We start from the raw sequence: 18,967 nt of genomic DNA, 5'->3' as shown, positions 1-18,967 counted from the left end.
CTGTAAGCTGTGCTGACTTGCAGTTCCATATGATCACAATTCAACTGCGAAACCCTCAGGTCTAGACCCCAAGTCTGGACCTGCATTCCTTGACCAAGAAAGCGTCTAGAGTGGTTTGGGTCTAGGGGCATCAAGAGCCAACGATATGTTTTCAGCTCGCTACAAACCTTTGCCGTTTGACCACGACCCCCAAATCCTATATGACGGAGGAAGGCTGGGTCCTCCAAAAGAGATCAAACGATGCTATGTAGTGCTTGTTCCAACGCTTTCCGGGAGCAGGACGACAACCACAATGCTGATCATCGTCTTCCGGGGAGCACCCACCATCTCGCGCCGCCCTGTCAGCCGAGACGAGATTCCGGTTCCCGCTCAGCCTCACCAGCCCCTGAGTCGCCCTTCTACAAGGCCAACCATCACAGCCTCCCACGGTTGAAGAAGTCGGCGTCGGATGGCTGCCACCTGTGTATGCTGCTCTGGGCTGCTGCCCCGCCCCGGGTCCACGCTTTCTGGACCGAGATCCTGCGAGATGACCGTCCGGCGCACTGGCTGCCTTGCTTCTTCACCATTAATAAAGCCATCTTCTCCCCGCACCGGTGTTCCAGGAAGCTTCTGGTCGAGTACAAGTACCAACTAGGCCTGACGAACCCCCATGAGCACGCGAAGCCCATCAAGCGGCATTTCAGGCTACTATGGAGGGAAGGTACGTAGAGAATATTTCCCCGTCAATCGGTCGTCAACGGAGGACACCTGAGCCCCTCTTCGAGAGCCTTCATGATTCAAGCAGGTTGTTTTGACTGCTTACGGCCAATTTCTGGCTGGTCATTATGGGCTGCTGTTTATTTGTTGAATCTGGAAACTTTGCTTCTGTCTCTTGTTCTCTCTTCACAAACACCGGAAGTGAATCTAATCGGCAATTTTAGAGGCGGAGCCGCTCGTGCAGCAAGCACGGATCACGTCCACCACCACGCAGTCGGAGGAGAGCTGGAACACGTTCAAAACATGGATGTGGACATGCCTCTCCAATCACCGTCAATGCTCGCCCAGCTCACTACAAAACCGCCAGCGACAGCTCCCCAAGAGGCTCATTGAAGTTGACGAGGGAAACACAGTCCGGCTTCGGACGGTCGAGAGCATCGGGGACGCGCATGCGATCGAGTACCTCGCGCTCAGCCACTGCTGGGGGAGTCAAGGCCCACGGGTCATTCTCACCGCCCAATCCGCGGCCCGTTTGTTCGGAGGGGTGGAAGTCGGCACGCTGTGCAAAACGTTCCAGGACGCCGTGACCGTGACCAAGAGGTTCTGGGACGAGTTCGCGGTGCGCTATCTGTGGATCGACTCGCTCTGCATCATCCAGGACTCGGCCGAGGATTGGAGGCACGAATCGGCCAACATGGGCGACATCTACCAGAATGCATTCTGCACGCTCGCCGCCACGGCGGCCGCGGACGGGAGCCGTGGATTCTTTTCCCACCGCGATGCTCGCGTGGTCAGCCCCTGCGCCATTCCCGTGGTGCCCAAAGGCGGAGATGGTGGTGAGAAAAGGTCCATCTACTACTGCGTGGACCACGAGGACTGGGCCAAGAACGTCTCCCAAGGCCCCTTGAATGGCCGGTCGTGGGTGTTGCAGGAGCGCTTGCTCTCGCCCCGCGTGCTACATTTCGGCGCTGACCAGCTGTACTGGGAGTGCTCGGGGCTCGAGGCGTCCGAGGCCTTCCCCGCGGGATTCGCAGACGGCATGGGGGAACAGTTCAAGCAACTGCTGCCGTTCTCGGGTCTGCCTGCGAGCGTGAGGTCGCCGTCGCCGTCGCCGTCGCCGTCGCGAGGGCGCTTGTGGCCCAACAGAAGTGGCAGTGGCAACCTTCGCGGCCCGTACGGCATCTGGGACCAGGTCATGGAGACCTACTCGGCGGGCAAACTCAGCCGGCGCACCGACCGGCTGGTCGCGCTGTCCGGGATCGCGCGCAAACTGCAGCGCCGCCTGATCCCGCACGACATGTACCTCGCCGGCCTGTGGAAGCAGGACCTGCCCTTCGAACTGCTCTGGGATGTCAGGGAGGTTCCTTCTTCTCCTCCCTCTCCTCCTTCCCCTCGTTCTTATCCTCGTTCTTCTCCTCACAAGCCCGACGCCAGCATCCGCGTGAGCGAGGTTGGAGGCGAAGGTGATCACGACAACCCATACGTCGCGCCGAGCTGGTCGTGGGCGTCCCGCGCGGCGACGGTGCCGTGCGAGACCGAGCCGTGGGCCTCGGCGAGCGTGCTGGTCGACGTGAACGGCGCGACGGTCGTGCCAGTCGATCAGAGCGACCACATGGGCCAAGTCCGAGCTGGTCACCTGCGGCTCACGGGCGTGCTGGCGCGCGCCTCGCTGTCCCGCGTCCACCAGCCCGGCTCGCCGACCCCGGGCCTCGCTCTCAAACTCAAAGGCGATGGCGACCGGAGCACCATTATCCCCTCGGCCATCTGTCGGCTGGACGACGGGCTCAGTCCTGCAACCCAGCTCCCCGGCGTCCTCTACTGCCTGCCCATCCTGCGCGGCGAGCGCAACCGCGTCCCCCGGTACAGAGGCCTGCTGCTCGTCCCGTCGCCGTCGCAGTCGCCGGCACCGTCGGGCCGCGAGGGACAGTTCCAGTTCCGACGCTACGGCACCTTCACCGCCGATTCCTTTGGCGACGAGTTCCTGGTTTCGTCGTGTGTGCCGTCGTGGCCGCTTGAGGCCGGTGATTTACGCCCTGAAAATCGGCGCTGTGAGTTTACGATTGTATGAAGGAAAAGTTGCCCCAGATTTTGATCACACACACGGGCAGATTGGACAGGCTTAATAAGAGCGTATGAACGCGCGGTGGAGGAACGTCCTGGACATTCAACGGCGACTAAGTCCAGTTGGCTCTTCTAAGGCAATTCCATACTACTTTCCCCATGCTCACACTTCAGCTTCAACGCCCGCGCTTCGCAGTTCACGCCTTGAACTTCATACTGTCATCAGATAGATGCACTGTCTTCCTTCACCACGCCATCTTCATGAGCCCATAGTGAGTATCTCAACACTCACGCTTCCGCAAGCCTGTCTGACCCGCGTAGCAACTGCCACTCGTCTGTACGGCTCAAAGGCCCCCATTTCCAAGGAGCGCCAAGTCGGTCACCAAATGACATGGTGCCGGGAGTTGGTTCCATCGGGATGAGCTCCGGTCCACTGTGAGAGCCTTTTCTCCGCTCACTCAGCACCTCTCTCAGTCCACTCAGCTCGAACATCACTATCGCCCGGCAGACGAGCGTTGACGACAGATACCGCGCGACCACAGTCGTGGCATCGCTGGTGGATATGAATATGAGGCTTGAAAAGACCAGCGTCCCGTAGACAATGTGCAGGACGGTGCCCGTGGCTGTGAACCAGGAGAGGAAAATGTAGAGATAGGTCTCTTCCTTGATCTCCAGGTTGGCCCCTTGTCGTGAAGCCGAAGGCGTGAATTCTGCGCACAGTACCTGCCAGAGTCCCGCTGGTGTCTTCCCATCAGCCTTGGTGGTGATCCTGGTTCGACAATAGACTGACCAAGTGCCGAAGAAGTGCACGGCAACCGTCAGAAACGCCCACAGGGCTGGGAGATATGCCGTCTCGGGGGCGAAGGAACAAATTGTACGAACGCAGACCTCGTAGCTTACAAAAGCCAAGTTGACGACCGCTAATGCTGCCATGACATATTGGAAAAGAGAGACGCCGAAGCCATTGGTCGGCCCATCTGCTTTATTCTGATGGTCTTGGGTTTTCTTTCCAAAAGCTCTGTGGTATCAATGTAATCAAATGTGCGGATTGGCGAAACGGCTGGTGCTCCAGCTGCGAGCAGGAAGGCGAGGAAGGGCCGCCGTAGAGCCACCAGGCCGACTTCTACCGTGGTAGAGCCAACGAGGCCCAGAGTTGTCGGTAATAGACCCAGCAAGACTGCGGCAGCCGCCATGTTGGACTTGCGCGTTTCATTTAAATTCTCCAAGATACAGTCGATAACAGGCGTGACGTATTCGCTCAAATAGTCTTTAGGGGCGACCTTCTGTAAGTAAGTTTGATACTCCTTCTGGCAGTCATTCTCCATGATATGCTCAAAAACCTGCCGGAACTGTCCATACCAACTCTTGAAATGTACGGCAGCCGCGGATGTAGAAGTCAAGCAGACCAACACCAAGAGATAGAGCCAGAAACGCGACGCCATTCTGAGCACTAAGGTTTGACTGTTGGTAGCGATTCTCTACCTTCCATCGAACAGACGTCTGGCTGAGGCCCGCATATATGTTTTGGGGCAAGCAACATACCGTCGTGCCGTTCCGCTCTCTTTTGCACTTATTTTTGTCGGAGGCGCTGAGCAAAAAGGGTGATGGGTCTATAGGCGGAGTACGCCAAGGTTGCTTGCAACACATCAAATCATTGGTGAAGATTCAGATTGAGGGCTGGCCACAGGGGTATTGAATGGCTGTATAGGCGGACCTCCGCTCTGGCGGCCTGAACCAGCAATGACTGATGTGATAATGCATGCTTAGGAAGAAATCCAAGCTGGAGGACAAACGCGGGGCTCATGAGGCTCGAAAAGCGGCCCCCAAACTTCCATGCAAGGAAAGCGCTACATGGCCGTTGTTGGGGGCTGTTTGATGCTGTCGCGCCTCATATTGGGCTAGAGAGACCTGAAAGGAGAAAGGTGTCGCTTCTCATGTATGTATGGTGGGATGATGCTCTTCGGCGTATTGCCGGCGTCTCTCGACAAGACTGAGAAAGGAATTGACCCAGATGAATCCAGAGCAAGCGTACTCGGTACTCCCAATGGTCCCCCCAAACATAGAATGTGCCCCCCTTGGCAAGCAAATTGCTGCGCTTCGATTTGACGCCCGGATTGGTATTCTGCGCCCAGAGTTGGAGAATCGAGGTGGCTGGGAGTGAAGCATCCACAAAGTCCATCTTATGCAGGCGACCATGACATAATCGCTTGTCGAGCCTTAAAGGCTGCACCACTTTGTCGTCCTCGTGAGGGCGAAACATTGCTTCTCGAAGTGGAAGACACTGAAGCTCACTCCCAACGTCAAGGCTTGAGCTGATGGCGGCTCCACACCGTCGGTTTCTTGTACTGCTTTAGAAGATAGTACAGAAAATAGCCATAATTACGATGTCGAGGCCAGCGCCGGATCCCCACGACAAGCTGGAGACTTTTCCCGTGCCTTCGTAGGAGAACATGGTCTTTCTCGGAACCAGACACTGTCTTCAAAACCTGACAACATAAGATGTCCTGCCCTTCTTTTGCTGTCTTTCGTCTTCGCTGATAGTCATTGCGGGTTGGTGGTCAAGAGCTCAATACCATCATAATTAGCCAATCGTCGGTCTGCAGCACAGCCAACATGTCACGGATGAGAGAGATGTCGGGCTTGTCGACCGTGGCTCGGAACCCCTATGCTCAAGTCGCTCATTTCTTCTTGGCCAAATTCGCCGTCCGAGCCGCCGCCCTCAAAAGAGTCACTGTCCCTTCGCGTTCTTTGTCCATGGCCTTGAGCCTCAGCATCTCCACCAGCTCAGTCTGATCTTCTTCAGCAGACCTTCTCTTCCTCGGTCGTTTCATGTTGCCATTTCCATACACAACAGTCCAATCCTCCACATTTCGATCCACGGTCACGCCCGCACAGATCTTCGCATGTGCACCGACAGTGACGTTCGCAAGGACAGTCACGTTGGATTCAATCAAGACACCTTCCCTGATCGTTGCGCCAGCCTGGACGTGCGAACTTGGATGGACATAGACAAAATCATGGATCACAGTTTTCATGGGGTCACGCTCCTCATCATCGGCATCATCAGCACCACCCTGATTAATCAACGGACTAGGCTGATTACTTCCGCTCCCTGGAGCACTGGGCGTTTTCGAAGCCGGATCAGAGGACATACCACTTGTGCTTCGAACGGGGCCACCAATAATGCATTTCTCAGAGATGATACATCTATCGCCGATCGATAAAGGTCCATGGACAGCGACCAGTTGAGCCCTGGGATGTACTAGGTCATATTCACCGACTGTGATGGCATGCGTGCCCCGGACGTAGGCGCCTGGGTCGAGATGGGTGGTCTGGCCAAGGGTCACTGGAGGGCGGGACGATAACGCGGATGCTGATTGCGATGCAGAAGTTGCAGTGTTTGGCTGGGAGCTGGTCATATCTAGTCTTGAACTTGAGGAGAGGAAAAACCCGAACAAGACGGACTGTCTGAACTTGCTTTCAGCGGAACGCGTCGAGAGCACCGTGACTCGTAGGAGCGAGAAACGCGCTTGATTGGCTCTTGTCATTACATCACGTGGATGAGCTGATACATGCTGTTTTAAAGACACGCTGGCCCAGATCAGCCTTGAAAACACAGGATGCGACTAAGCTCATACACGCCGCTTTTCCATCTCCACTATAGTGATGCTAGCCTATATACGTTAGTGCCTGTCTGGGATTAAGCTTCGACCTTCCACGTTGCTTGATTCTGGACCTACGAGTACCTCGTATTGCCCCTTCCTAAAACCATAGCCTCAAGCCATCCAGTACAAGTCGCACCTCCATTTCGACTCTCGACTCTCGACTAGTCCCTGGCTTGATCTAACCGGCCGATAAATCTTGGTAACCAATTGGACATCTTGTTCTCGAAATTCTATCAGTCCCTATGTGGGGTTGCTGCAAGTTGCCACCAACACTGTGGACTTAGCCGAGAGTCGCTTGAGCCATGGCCCCAGATAATATAATCAGCCTCATCAGGCACATTTGTGCCTAAGCTTCCCAGTCATCTCTGCGTTGCTACCCCAGCCTTCTCAGACAACCTTTGGAACAATGGTGTTGCCGCGATGCAATGATACAATATCCCGAATGAGAGGTAAGGCCGGTTGCACCTCTGTCGTGTTCATCTCCGCTAATCAGAGTCAGTGAGCGAAAATGCACTTGGTAACGGTTGGACAGTACATGAGATCCTTGTTTGGATTGCTGCGGGGTCGACCATACTTGCAGTATTGGTATCTCTGTCACAGATTTTTATGCACGCCGTGCATTACCTACAGCCCTCGCAGCAGAAACAGTGAGTCTTCCGTCTGTATCTCGACCCCATAGCTGATCAAGCCGCCAGTGTAACGAGAATACTCCTCATGGTCCCAGTTTATGGTGTCAGCAATTTGCTTGCGGCTATTTACTACAAGAAGAGTATCTACTTCCTCCTCATTGGGAACGCCTACGCGGCGTTTGGACTGGCGTCCTTCTTCAACTTGGTCAGCTCGTATATTGCCCCAGACCTCCACCAACAAAAGGTGTACTTCAGAACAGTGACACCCAAGAAATGGAAGTGGCCTATCTCTTGGCTACAGAAGTGTACGGGCGGCGCTGAGAAAGGACTTTTACGCAACCCGCGGAGCGGACTGACCTGGTTCAATGTAAGAGAGTCGCAGAGATTACTGGAATGCCTCTCACCCTTGACAGATCATCTTCTTCGGCGTTTTTCAATACTGTTTTGTCCTGATGACCACGTCGATCGCTGGAGTTATTGCTCAAATATTCGACCGCTACTGCAGCGAGGCTCCAATCCAACCTGCCTTTGCTCATATATATGTATTTCCTTCCATGGTGACTGGTGATTACAGTCTGGCTGATTTATCGCAGATTCTCGTCTTCAATAGCGCCTCCGCTATCGTTTCATCCTACGTGAGTCGCACTTCCTTCCCCATCCCAGTGGTGCTCAGGCGCGATGACTACTTGGAGACATTCTCTCTTTTCCATGGGCGCTATGTCTGCAACTTTTGGTAGAACAGATAAAGGCTCTAACCTCTTTACAGTGCCTTGTTCAATACCATGACCAGAACGTTAATGATGTCAGCGAATGGAAGTCCAAATTCCAATTTTTCTGTATCAACATTGTGCTCTATCTGTCGACTTATCAGACCGTATGGTTCCCCCCTACCAAGTTCCTGTCGCATCTGCTAACCTGGAATCAGTTGCTTCTATCCATACTCGTGAGGGTTGGCGCCTTCAAAGCCACGTATTACTTTCAGACCCCAGATCTCAACGTCACCCTGCCGGCGACCCTGCTGTGCGCCGAGATGGCCATAATCTCTCTCCTCCATCTCTGGGCGTACCCGTATAAGCCCTATACCATGAACGAAAGATGGAGCAGGCTCGATGGCTCTGAGGCGAGTGCGTCTGGTTCGTACCAAGGCGGGCTTTTGGGCCTCAAAGCCTTCGTCGACGTGCTGAACTGGTGGGATATTTTCAAGGCCATAGGCCGTGCAACCAGGTGGATGTTTGTTGGTCGCAGGGGTCGACATGCCGACCCTAGCTATGCTTTGCGCACGGATCACACAATGGGTTCTCAGTTCGGAGCCACTCGTCGCCTCGCAAACTTCGGCTCACCAACATTTTCGGGGGTCTCAAAGGCTGGCAATGGCGCCTACTTTGAGGGCCATGAGCTTCTGGCACAAAACGATCCAAATATGGCTCGGCGGGAGAGCGATAACGAGTATCGGTACGGCAGTGACCCCCACGATATCGGTCTGGTACCAACAGCCTATCGAAGCCACTACTCTCGAGACTATATATAGCCCTAAACCCTAACCGTATGTATGCTGACTGTCTTGCTTTCCTCTCCAAGATTCTTTTCCCTGCCTGTGTAAGTCGAGACGTGCCCACTCAACAGCGCTTTTCTCCTCCGGAGAGATCTCGTTGGTAAAAGCTCCATTTTCCTCGTAGTGGACACAAGAGCCGCAAAACCTTAAGGACGCTATCACATTGACGTCCTTGTTTCCAGAAGAGCGGAGCTATGTCGACAGCGTACAGTCCACTCAGCGGGTTAAAAGGTGGAGTATTGAGCAAGCGCGGGCCCGTCACTCGGCGGATCCCGACTTAGTTGTACACTTCCCACAATACCCACCCATTGACACGTCTTGCTTCGTGCTGCATAGTCACTCCTCACGCAGTCGAAAAGCCTCGTCTACCTTGAGGCTTGACACATGAGCCACTCGGGGTCTGACTATCCGGACGGACGCGCAACATGTCTTACTATGACGTCGACGCCATCTTGACGGACTCGCAGAAACTGCCCTGCACCTTCGAATTGGACGTGCCTGGCCTGGGATACTTGGATGGCAATGCCGGCGGGACGGTCAGTTTCTTGAACCCTCGGTATTCTGGGGCGAAAAGGTCCTGGGGCAGAGATTCCTTGTCACTGACGCGACAGGGATAGATCAAAGCGGGCACCAAAATCGATCTTCCCATGTGGCTAGGTGTCATGTTGGCGGTGTCAACTGGGTAAGTACCTATTCATCTACGCGTTGTATAACAGGTAACCCCCAAACGCGGTGAGAAGGCAAAAATCCCGTCTGACTTTGTCTCTTCAAAACTACCTAGAAACACGCCCGGGTCTCCAAGGCTCGTCACTTTGGATTTCCCGGCACCGCTTCAACAGCGCGTCATCAACGCGCTCAAGGCAGACCCCAAGACAGTCGATTTGCGCGTGCAGGCACCGCACTTTTACGCCCTCGGGGCTCGGATTATGGAATTGTTCGACGATCGCGCCGTGTTGGATACTCTGTTAGAAGTAAGCATGATCGGTGTCTTTCCCCCCGCCTTGTATTGCAATTGTGTTACGTGCCCCTCGATCCATGAATCTCTCGTTCGAAGGCATATATTGATGCGACACGCTTGGTCTGGGTCTAGACATTCAAAGAACGAGCTGCAGAAATCGCCGATCAGGCGCACAACCCGCGCGGTGCATTGGGCGAGGGGGCAGAGTTTCTGAGAGGGCTGGAGGAGAGCGAGCGACAATTATTCAAGGCAGCGCACGAGGGTCCCAAAGCCGTGAGAGCTTGGACGCAGGATCTGAAGAAGAATACTTGATATAGTGGGACCTCTAATGACGGGAGAAAAGCACGCCTGAACGCGACATGACAGTGTTTGCAGGAGCTTGCAGCCAGTTGTAACGAGAAAAACGATAAGCTCACACCCCCCCAAAGACATTCCCTAGCCAACACCGCCTGCGGCTTCCTTGACCTTGGCTTGCTCCGGAGGCTCATCGACGAACTGTGGTGGAGCAACTTCATCCTGCAAGAAACCGGGTGTACTCTCGCCGATACCCATCTCCTGCTCAAACATCATATCCTCGCCCAGCGCCTCGAGCTCGGCATCCAACTCGGCCTCATCGACTTCATCCGGTACATCGTAAGCGCGGCTTATGCTCTCGTTGATCTCGTTGCCAATCTCCATCAAATCCGCCATTTCATCCTGCATCTGTTCTATCTTGTCAATGTTGATCTTGCCGTACTGTTGTTTCAGCGCCTTGTTCGTGGTCTTCATCGCGTCCACGGTGGTCATGACGTTCTTGAGATTGTCCTGCATGACCCCGGCCTGTTCCATGTTCCACGACTGCTGCTGGAGCTGGTCCCGTTGCGATTCGTACATTTTGCGCCGCTGCAGGACCTTGAGGGCCTTTTGTTTTATTGCCTGTTTCCCGGGGCCGTCGCGCATTTTGGAGAGCTTCTGCTGATATGTGGAGAGTTCGGCATTGATTTTGGCAAGCTTGACATCGATGGAATCGATTCTCGTGTCTACCTGCGGCAAAAGGTCAGAACCATCCATTCCCAGCTGCCCGGAGAGAGGGGCAAGTGAGAACCTACATTTTGTATTGCGCTGTTCAAGGTGGGCTTCGGAGCCGTATTTTTGGATCCGAAGAGACGATTCATCTTGGCTGAGATCTCTGAATTAGAATTAGAGGAACCCCAGAGGCATCAGAGCAGTTGCGGGGGAGTTGTAGTGTCGGTGCACCAGGCACTCGTGTGTAGATGGAGCAACGATGCGACAACGGTGAAGCGAAAGAGTGCGTCATCTCGCTCCGACTTTTATCCGGCGGCGTCCATTCTACGAGATCCAAGTAAAGTCACTTGGGCACTCATCCACGCGATGTGGCTTTACCACATGCATTTTCACGGTGTGCATTTCTAGGTATTTGAGGTTTGTCAACGATGTTTACCTAGATTCGGATTAGCAATTCCTGATCTTGATGTTGAACAACGTCAATTCAATCGACCATGGCACCACGGGAAACTGCGGCGGCGATGCAGGGCTCGAGCAACGTGGCAGAGTCCCAAGGTAAGGAGAGAGGAGAGACCAGGGGTAAGGATCGTCCCGCACGAGATGCAGGTTCTGACTTGACAGATCTGCAGATGCGCAAATTGATTATTAGGGATGATTAGGACCGAGTATTCTCATCCTCAATGCTACCCAAAGCTTTGCCAGATGATCCCGGAAAGGCTGCACGTGCCTACGGCCCCCTTTTCCTCTACCACTTTGTGCCACCTCATCTGCATCTGGTGTCACGCCTTTCATGCGTCAGGGCACTGTCATCATATCACTTCCAAGTTGTTAGTGCTTCGACCGGTTGCCAGTTGGAGGTTCGGGCTGCAAGTGGGAAAAGCTAAGGCATCTGGGGGCCGGACTTTCCAGGGAGCCATGTGGCATGGGGCATTTTCGTGGCGGGCAATAAATCATCAGGATAGGCGGCGAGGCGGACACCCATGATGGTTGGGCGGCAGCGCGAGGAAGAAAAGGGGCATCAGAGGGGCGCTTGTTTGTGGAGGCGCCGGCATGTTGCGCAGGCCTTGCGACTTACGGGACTTCAGGACTCCAGCTTGGACTCTGGGTGAACCTCGTGCCCAAGTCACTCGGTTGGTCCCTTTCCCATCACTTGGCTACCACGGCTACCTTCCTAGGTACCGTACTTAGTACTAGGTACTTTGCCTGCGCTCTGTGTTGCACGTACCACAACTCTTGTAACCATTACCATTATCAGTGCTTGTACCACAACCCTATTCAAGGCTCCAGTCATAATACTACCGCGCATCCAAATCCAAGACACTCGGTGGCTGCATTCTATGTAATCTGGAAATTGGTGATCAGTGGCAGAAAAGCACTTCTGCCAAGTTCGCGCGGGCATCTCTCTTTTCAATTATCCGCCGAATCTCCAACCAGACATCCAAATCATCCACAACTTACAAACCACTGTACACACTGCCTCTCGCGCTCTCAGAGACCCTCCATCCCTGGAATAATCTCATCCAAGCGAACAGTCCCTGGCCCCGCGTCTTTCACGGTTGTCCGGACTTCTCTTCCAGTCACTCCTTTGTAACACCAGGTAAACATGCGTGATTGCAAACTCCGAGTTACCGGCAACATCGCACACCTCCAGCGGTTCCCGGTTGCTCATTTCCCACCTGTCCTTCCAAAGAGCTAACTTTTTGATGCCGATGATAGCGCTGGACCGCCTGTCTATGTCTTACTCAATATTCAACTTACGAGTTACGACTTCCCACGGCCTGTTACTTGACGACCATACTCCTACGATTCTGTATCATTACTAAGACCTCCTCCTTGACCCCGATCGCGTCCGAATCGCAGCTGCAACCATGTTTTGGCGATTTGGAGGCTACTCCAATATCTCCTCTATCGACACCCTCCTCGAAAAGCCCAATGTCCGGCTTGAAGACTTACTGGAAGAGTCCGACCTTATTCAGGAGCTCAAGTCGCACCATACCAAATTGATAGAATACCTGCGCGACGATTCAAATCTACATGCTCTCCTAAACTACGTTATTGCACCTGGTCCCAGGTCTGAGGCTGATGAAAATGAGGAGGATGTGAATGCCAAAGGCCTTGCGACGGTTAATGAGGATGACCCGCAGCCCCTGGACGAAGAACAAGAGAAGGCGGAGAAGAAGCGCTTGAAATATGCCTTTGTCGCTTGTGAGATCTTGTCTTGCGAGACCTGGTCGATTACAGAGTCACTCGTGGCCAACACTGCTTATCTCACGGAATTTTGGGATTTTCTGCGGAGGCCTGCTCCACTGGACCCCCTGCAGGCGGGCTATTTCACAAAGGTCAACGAGACTCTGCTTGAAAAGAAGACCGAGGAGATGTTGGATTTCTTCAAATCTCTTCCCGGCATCGTTCCTGCTATTCTACAGCACGTCGATTGTCCCATGGTGATGGACCTGCTGTTGAAAATCATCAGCTTGGAAAAATCAGATGGCGGAATGGGCATCGTTGACTGGCTTCATGGGCAAGATCTGATTCCTATGCTCCTTTCCAACCTGTCTCCCGAATGCAACTCCTCGACCCAGACCTCTGCCGGGGATTTTTTGAAAGCCATCATAACAATATCCGCGAATGCAGCTCAAAATGAGCAATCCTGTATTGGCCCCAACAGCCTGACACGCCAATTGGTGTCGGAAAAGTGTATACGACAGCTTATTTCATATATGCTCAAAGGTGGGAATCCGCTTACAGTGGGCGTGGGAATTGTGATTGAAGTCATCCGGAAGAACAACTCCGACTATGATCCAGATCAAGGTCACAGCGCCGACGCTCCACCAACAAACCACGACCCCATCTATCTCGGCACCCTCCTGAGGTTGTTTGCCCAACATGTTCCGGATTTCATGAACCTCATCCTCAGTTCCAAACATACCGTCACTAAAGGTGAGGAGACAACGGTAGTGGAGAGAGGTCAACTCAAATCAGCATGGGGGACTCAAATTGAGCCTCTCGGTTTTGACCGATTCAAGACCTGTGAGTTGATGGCAGAATTACTGCATTGCAGCAATATGGGCCTTCTGAACGAGAGGGGCAGTGAAGAATTCATCAAGGCAAGAGACGCCGAAAGAGAGAGGTTAAGAGCGCAAGGGGCTTTTCTGTCCACCAGGCAATCGGAAGATTCGACAGTCGACATTTCGGCGAGTTCGTCGAGGTTTGAAAATGCATTCACTCCCTCGGGGTCCACCTCGACAGAAGAGCTACGCATCGCCAATCTGAACGACGAGGATGGATTTGAGAAGGTGGCTGTTTCGGAGGCGACAGAGCTCCCTCTAGGCTCAAAACCCGATCCGGCTGAAAAGCCAGAATCCCACGATCATCCGACCACGCCGACCGGTGCTCTGGATGAGACCGTGCGCCGTCTCAGTCTAGAAGACACGGACATGACCGCCCCCGACGAACATGAACCAAATATTCAGACTTCAGCTCGGGAGTCTCAGCCTGGAGACATTTCACCTCATCCAGAGGACAAACCAGCACCTCTATTCTCAAAATCGTCGGATCCCAACAAGACACCCACGGCAAACAGCCCAGAGCCGCCTACAAGCCCTTCAACCGTGAAAATTCGACTTGATGATGGAGGCCACGCAGGTCAGCCAGAGGGCGAATCGTTCCAATCGGCACAAGATGACACAATGCAAATCGTCCAGCCCGAGCAACCAGCTGCGGACGAGGCGCCAGTCGTGGGAGATTACTTGAAGATCATGTTTGTGGAGAACAGGGTTGTTCCAACAATTTTGGTGAGGAGCCATCTATCTACTGCCGGGTTCGATGGAAGATGCTAACGTTGGACAGAGTTTCTTTTTCCGCTTCCCTTGGAACAACTTCCTCCACAACGTCGTGTATGATGTTGTGCAGCAAGTTTTCAACGGGCCTATGGACCGGGGCCACAACCGATTCCTTGCATTTGATCTCTTTGAGACTGGTCGGATTACTGACGCGATAATTGAAGGTCAAAGACGAAGTGACGAGGAACAACGTGCCAGAAATATGCGCCTAGGATACATGGGACACCTGACACTAGTAGCAGAAGAGGTCGTCAAGTTTGGCGAACGACACCCCAGAGAATTGTTGTCGCCTGTTGTTCAGGACTACATCTACTCTCAAGCTTGGGAGGAATACGTGACTAAGACACTCGCTGAGACCAGAGAACGCGACAACGCCATCCTGGGAGGCTTTCGACCGGACAACGGTCTCGGCCCCAGACAAGCTGTTCTAAATGCCGTCAATGCAGGTCAAGGCTTTGGTGTATCGAGCGGATTGGCTGGCGTTGGATTGGGTGGTGGCCAACATGGTCTAGACAGCATCGACTTGTCCAACAATGGCAGCGCCACTAGTGCTGGCTACAATTCAAGTGGGTCAGTTTCCAGTGGGTTTGGGAGCTCCTCGGACGACGATGACGAAGATATGGATGATGCAGAGGATGAAGAGCATGTGAGCACGGTGACTCAGCTTTCTACTGCTGATAGCGGTCTTTCGTCGGAGAACGTGAGTGGGACCAATACAATCCAACGATTGTTTGCTTTTTAGGCTAATGATGCTCTGCTCTCCAAACAGTCCGACCAGCCAATACCTTTACTTCCACCTCCGCCGGCACCACTCAACATCGAACCATCACGTGCTCGCCGACGGTTGGCTGATCGATTAGCGAGACACAAACAAGAGGCCGAGCAAGAAGTGGCTGCGTCCGAGTTTGGTTCCGAAGCAGACGACCCATTTGCTGCCCTTGGGAACGGCGGCGATAACGACGCAGGCGACCCGTTTTCGTTAGACGAGGAAGAGCAAGATATTACTACATTTGGGAAGCGGAGCAACATCAACTCGCTTAATACAAGCACGAGTGATCACCACAGCTTTTCAGTTAGCAGAGGTCTGACCAGTCTGTTTTCTTCAGCGCCCAGTCGAGATATGCAGGGACAAACGTCGCATGATGATTTCGACGGGTCACTGGACGATTCGTCGTCTGATGGTTCGGGCTCTGATATCGATTCGGGAAATCCACCCCTGGAGGCAAGAACAAGTCTCGAGCGCCGCCCCCTGGAAGTTTTTGAAGACGAAGAGATGGGAGAAATGGTGGCTCCCACAGAAGAAGTCGAGAGCAATAGCTCCGACGAAGAAGTTTTGAGTCCGTTGGAGAAAGAAAAGTTGCCCAACGCGTATGGAATGAATGATGACGCCGACGAGCAGGGCTCGGAGTTCACGGGGCAAGCGGACCATGATGACGACGACGAGGATCATTTGGTTGAGATTGCGATCCCTGCGAGCTCGAAGCGGAGATCTCGAGGTTGATGTTTGCCTACGAGGGTGGATTCCAGGTTTAACGAAACCCGGTTGGGTTCGTGTGGCAGCAGAGTTCTACATGCATTCGACCGGTCCAGAAGAGCTGTCTGTCATAATGCGCTTGGACGGGTAATTATCTGTACCAGCCAGCAACGAGAGCGGACGGAAAGATACAGTGTACAATTAACCGCATCTTTTGTGATACCCCCATGCACACACATTTGGTCACGAAGGCACAGCAGGGAAAGAAAGGTTTTGGGCACAGACTCTTTACCTAGGTAGGGAATGGCATACATCAGATGAGACGCAGTAACAAATAAGTCCACGTCTTTCTAATGGAAGAGCCAGGTTCGGTGGGAACTTTGAGATGGGTGTACCCCTAGCCATAAGTGACATTTTGGAAAACAAAGCACATTACCTACCTAGGTAGGTAGGAAGCAAGGAGAGATGTGAGGTTTAAAACCACCCTGGGGGCGTGGGGCGTTGAAAGCCACTGCAATGCCTGGAGGGGCGAGAGAGAAAGGCAAGCAGGAACGCAATGACAAACTTTTCTCCCTCGGTGGGAGAGGCATGTAATAGGTTGGTTTTGTGTACGAGTACTCGGTAAAGCGGGCGGGCGACTACCTACCTACCTAGGTACCTATCTATGATGGAGGACGGGATGTGTGACAGCTCGTGAATGATAAAATGAGATGAAAATGAGGAAATTTGTTGTTTTCGGTGGAGTTTTTGCACACCCCCTTGAAGACTTGCGTTGCGTTGCGTTGCGCTTGTCACTCCCTACGGAGTACGTCGGGGGGGATGTCATATGTATATGCGCTGAGAAGGACATGGGGATTTTCATGAACTTCTCTGCTCAGGTCAAACAACATCCGTCCTGGGGTGTATATCCATTTAGATATCTATGGGTATCCCAGGACCCCTTCTCCTTACCCCCAAAAGCGACTTGGCTGGATCAAGGAGACGACTATCACTCCCCGCGCAACGTCTCCTGCAGCTTTTCCAACTGCTCCCGCACGGCGCGCCGACTCGTCCCGCCCGTGGCGTCCTTGAGCTCGACGGAGCGCTCGTAGTCGAAGACACTCAGCACGTCGTCGCCGAAGCGCTTGTCGACACCCTGGAACTGCGCCACGCTGAGTTGGTCCAGGCCCTTGTTCGAGTCCTCGGCCAGAGCGACCATTTTGCCGGCCAGGTGGTGCGTTTCGCGGAAGGGGACGCCTTTTTAGCATGGGGGGAGGAGGTTAGCCTGGAGGGGAAGGATGGAAAGGAAGGGGAGCGAATGAAAAAAACATGAGAAAAAAGCAGCTGCAGGGTGACAAAAATACCTTTTCGAACCAAATACTCGGCAAGATCCGTGGCCAACATGTCCGGGCTCAGGGCCGCGCGCATCTTGTCCGGATACACGGTCGCCGTGGCCAGCGAGCGCGCCGCAATCTGGAGACTGTCCTTGAGGGTCTTGACCGTGTCCAGCATGGGCTGCAGGCTCTCCTGCAGGTCCTTGTTGTAGGTCGAGGGGAGGCCCTTGATGCTCATCATCAGGCCGGTCATGGCGCCGAAGATCCTCCCGGACTTGCCGCGCAGCAGCTCCAGCGAGTCGCTGTTCTTCTTCTGCGGCATCAACGAGCTGCCCGTCGTGTACGCGTCGGCCAGCTTGACGTACCCGAACTCGAGCGAGCTGTACAGGATCAGGTCTTCGGACCAGCGCGACAGGTGGCTGCCCACCGTGGCGGCGCACTGGAGCACCTCGACCACAAAGTCCCGGTCGCCCACCGCCGACATGCTGTTCATGATCAGGCCCTCAAACCCCAACTCCTGCGCCAGCTGCGTCCGGTCGATCCCAAACGCGTTGCCGGACACCGCGCCGCAGCCGAGCGGCAATTTGTTGATGTTCTTCTTGGTGAACCGGAGTCGCTCCAGGTCCGATTGGAACGCCGTCGCGTGGCTGAGAAGCCAGTGGCTCCATCGGATCGGCTGGGCGCGCTGGAGATGCGTGTAACTCGGCATGATGTAGTCGATGTCCTGCTTGGCGCGGTGGGCAATCACCTTGAGGAGATCCACCAGGTACTGCTCGATCAGGTTCAGCTCGTCACGCAGCCACATGCGCATGTCGGTCGCGACTTGGTCGTTGCGGCTGCGGCCTGTGTGTAGCTTGCCGGCAATGTTTGTTCCGATGATTTCGCCCAGCCGGCGCTCGTTGGCGGTATGAATGTCTTTTTGGGGATGTTAGCTGTTTTACTATCCAAGGCGTGTTCTGGTAGCGATAGAGAGAATCGCTATTCCGTTCTATGGGGGTTGACACATCGATATGCCAGCCACATAGGTGGCACGGTGAAAAAAGCCCAACGAGACTTGAAGTCACAAAATAGCATCAAGACCAGAACTTGCTCACCTTCATCGCCGTCCTTCGGCTCGAAAGTGCCCTGCTCCCACTCCTTGAGGACTGCCTTGAGCCCTTGTTCGATTTTTCCAAACTCTTCTTGCGTGAGGATGCCCGTCTTGACATTGGCCCTGGCGTAGGCTATCGAGCCTCTGATATCCTGGGCATAAAAGACACGATCTACAGACAGACTCTCGTTGTACTGGTTCATCAGAGGGTCGATTTCGCCAGTGAATCTGCCGCCCCAAAGCCGGACAGGGGCCGCCTTTGTGCCCTGGTCGGTCATCATGGAGGAATTCTTCTGAAGTCTTTACTACATGGAAGGAGAGGGTCAAAAGGTGGGCCTGGACAAAAATACCATATCGACTCACCCTTTCGGGAGAAAAAAGGGAAAACTTCGGCTAAAAAAATTATCTGCTTTCTTGCGATAACAACGTTCTTGGCATTGATTGGGTCATGACGACTGCCAAGAGCCGGAGAAACCTACTGGCGGCTCCATCACAGAGTCTGGGGAAGGAAGAAGCTGGGGATGAGGACGATGTTGTTGTCCTAGGTATGCTCATCCCGGTATCCTCACTGTCAGAGAGGCTCCTCTGTTCCCTCACCTGAGACTCCCTGGAAGACAATTCCTTTTCCTACCAGGGCCGGAAGCCGGGTTGTTCATATCCCGATCGACGATCCAAGTCATGC

The 18,967-nt window shown here is 53.9% G+C and overlaps 8 protein-coding genes across 8 annotated transcripts; 4 read left to right on the top strand and 4 right to left on the bottom strand.

The window, feature by feature from the left end:
* Positions 1–465: 465 nt before the first annotated feature.
* On the top strand, positions 466–2,764 carry Z520_08529 (uncharacterized protein; the record flags this gene model as incomplete). Its single annotated transcript, XM_016779025.1, has 2 exons — positions 466–700; positions 921–2,764. The coding sequence occupies 2 exons, from the start codon at positions 466–468 to the stop codon at positions 2,762–2,764; spliced, it is 2,079 nt and encodes a 692-aa protein (XP_016629944.1).
* Positions 2,765–3,045: 281 nt separating this feature from the next.
* Z520_08528 (uncharacterized protein) lies at positions 3,046–4,199 on the bottom strand (the record flags this gene model as incomplete). The annotated part of the gene is made up of 2 exons (XM_016779024.1): positions 3,046–3,652; positions 3,712–4,199. The coding sequence occupies 2 exons, from the start codon at positions 4,197–4,199 to the stop codon at positions 3,046–3,048; spliced, it is 1,095 nt and encodes a 364-aa protein (XP_016629943.1).
* Positions 4,200–5,435: 1,236 nt separating this feature from the next.
* Positions 5,436–6,176, bottom strand: Z520_08527 (uncharacterized protein; the record flags this gene model as incomplete). Its single annotated transcript, XM_016779023.1, has 1 exon — positions 5,436–6,176. The coding sequence occupies one exon, from the start codon at positions 6,174–6,176 to the stop codon at positions 5,436–5,438; it is 741 nt and encodes a 246-aa protein (XP_016629942.1).
* A 688-nt stretch (positions 6,177–6,864) lies between these two features.
* Z520_08526 (uncharacterized protein) lies at positions 6,865–8,579 on the top strand (the record flags this gene model as incomplete). The annotated part of the gene is made up of 7 exons (XM_016779022.1): positions 6,865–6,871; positions 6,922–7,069; positions 7,118–7,418; positions 7,465–7,593; positions 7,645–7,686; positions 7,818–7,925; positions 7,977–8,579. 7 exons carry the CDS (start codon positions 6,865–6,867, stop codon positions 8,577–8,579), a joined length of 1,338 nt encoding a protein of 445 aa, XP_016629941.1.
* Positions 8,580–9,028: 449 nt separating this feature from the next.
* On the top strand, positions 9,029–9,873 carry Z520_08525 (uncharacterized protein; the record flags this gene model as incomplete). Its single annotated transcript, XM_016779021.1, has 4 exons — positions 9,029–9,139; positions 9,221–9,285; positions 9,385–9,574; positions 9,694–9,873. 4 exons carry the CDS (start codon positions 9,029–9,031, stop codon positions 9,871–9,873), a joined length of 546 nt encoding a protein of 181 aa, XP_016629940.1.
* Positions 9,874–9,996: 123 nt separating this feature from the next.
* Positions 9,997–10,715, bottom strand: Z520_08524 (uncharacterized protein; the record flags this gene model as incomplete). The annotated part of the gene is made up of 2 exons (XM_016779020.1): positions 9,997–10,584; positions 10,650–10,715. The coding sequence occupies 2 exons, from the start codon at positions 10,713–10,715 to the stop codon at positions 9,997–9,999; spliced, it is 654 nt and encodes a 217-aa protein (XP_016629939.1).
* A 1,719-nt stretch (positions 10,716–12,434) lies between these two features.
* Z520_08523 (uncharacterized protein) lies at positions 12,435–15,909 on the top strand (the record flags this gene model as incomplete). The annotated part of the gene is made up of 3 exons (XM_016779019.1): positions 12,435–14,360; positions 14,416–15,108; positions 15,178–15,909. The coding sequence occupies 3 exons, from the start codon at positions 12,435–12,437 to the stop codon at positions 15,907–15,909; spliced, it is 3,351 nt and encodes a 1,116-aa protein (XP_016629938.1).
* A 961-nt stretch (positions 15,910–16,870) lies between these two features.
* Positions 16,871–18,563, bottom strand: Z520_08522 (uncharacterized protein; the record flags this gene model as incomplete). The annotated part of the gene is made up of 3 exons (XM_016779018.1): positions 16,871–17,118; positions 17,226–18,110; positions 18,290–18,563. The coding sequence occupies 3 exons, from the start codon at positions 18,561–18,563 to the stop codon at positions 16,871–16,873; spliced, it is 1,407 nt and encodes a 468-aa protein (XP_016629937.1).
* Between the last annotated feature and the right edge of the window lie 404 nt (positions 18,564–18,967).

This window comes from Fonsecaea multimorphosa (assembly GCF_000836435.1).
Source record: "Fonsecaea multimorphosa CBS 102226 unplaced genomic scaffold supercont1.19, whole genome shotgun sequence".
NCBI lineage: Eukaryota > Fungi > Ascomycota > Eurotiomycetes > Chaetothyriales > Herpotrichiellaceae > Fonsecaea > Fonsecaea multimorphosa.
Note: the sequence above shows the minus strand (reverse complement) of the source record. Positions and strands in the feature narration are given on the sequence as shown.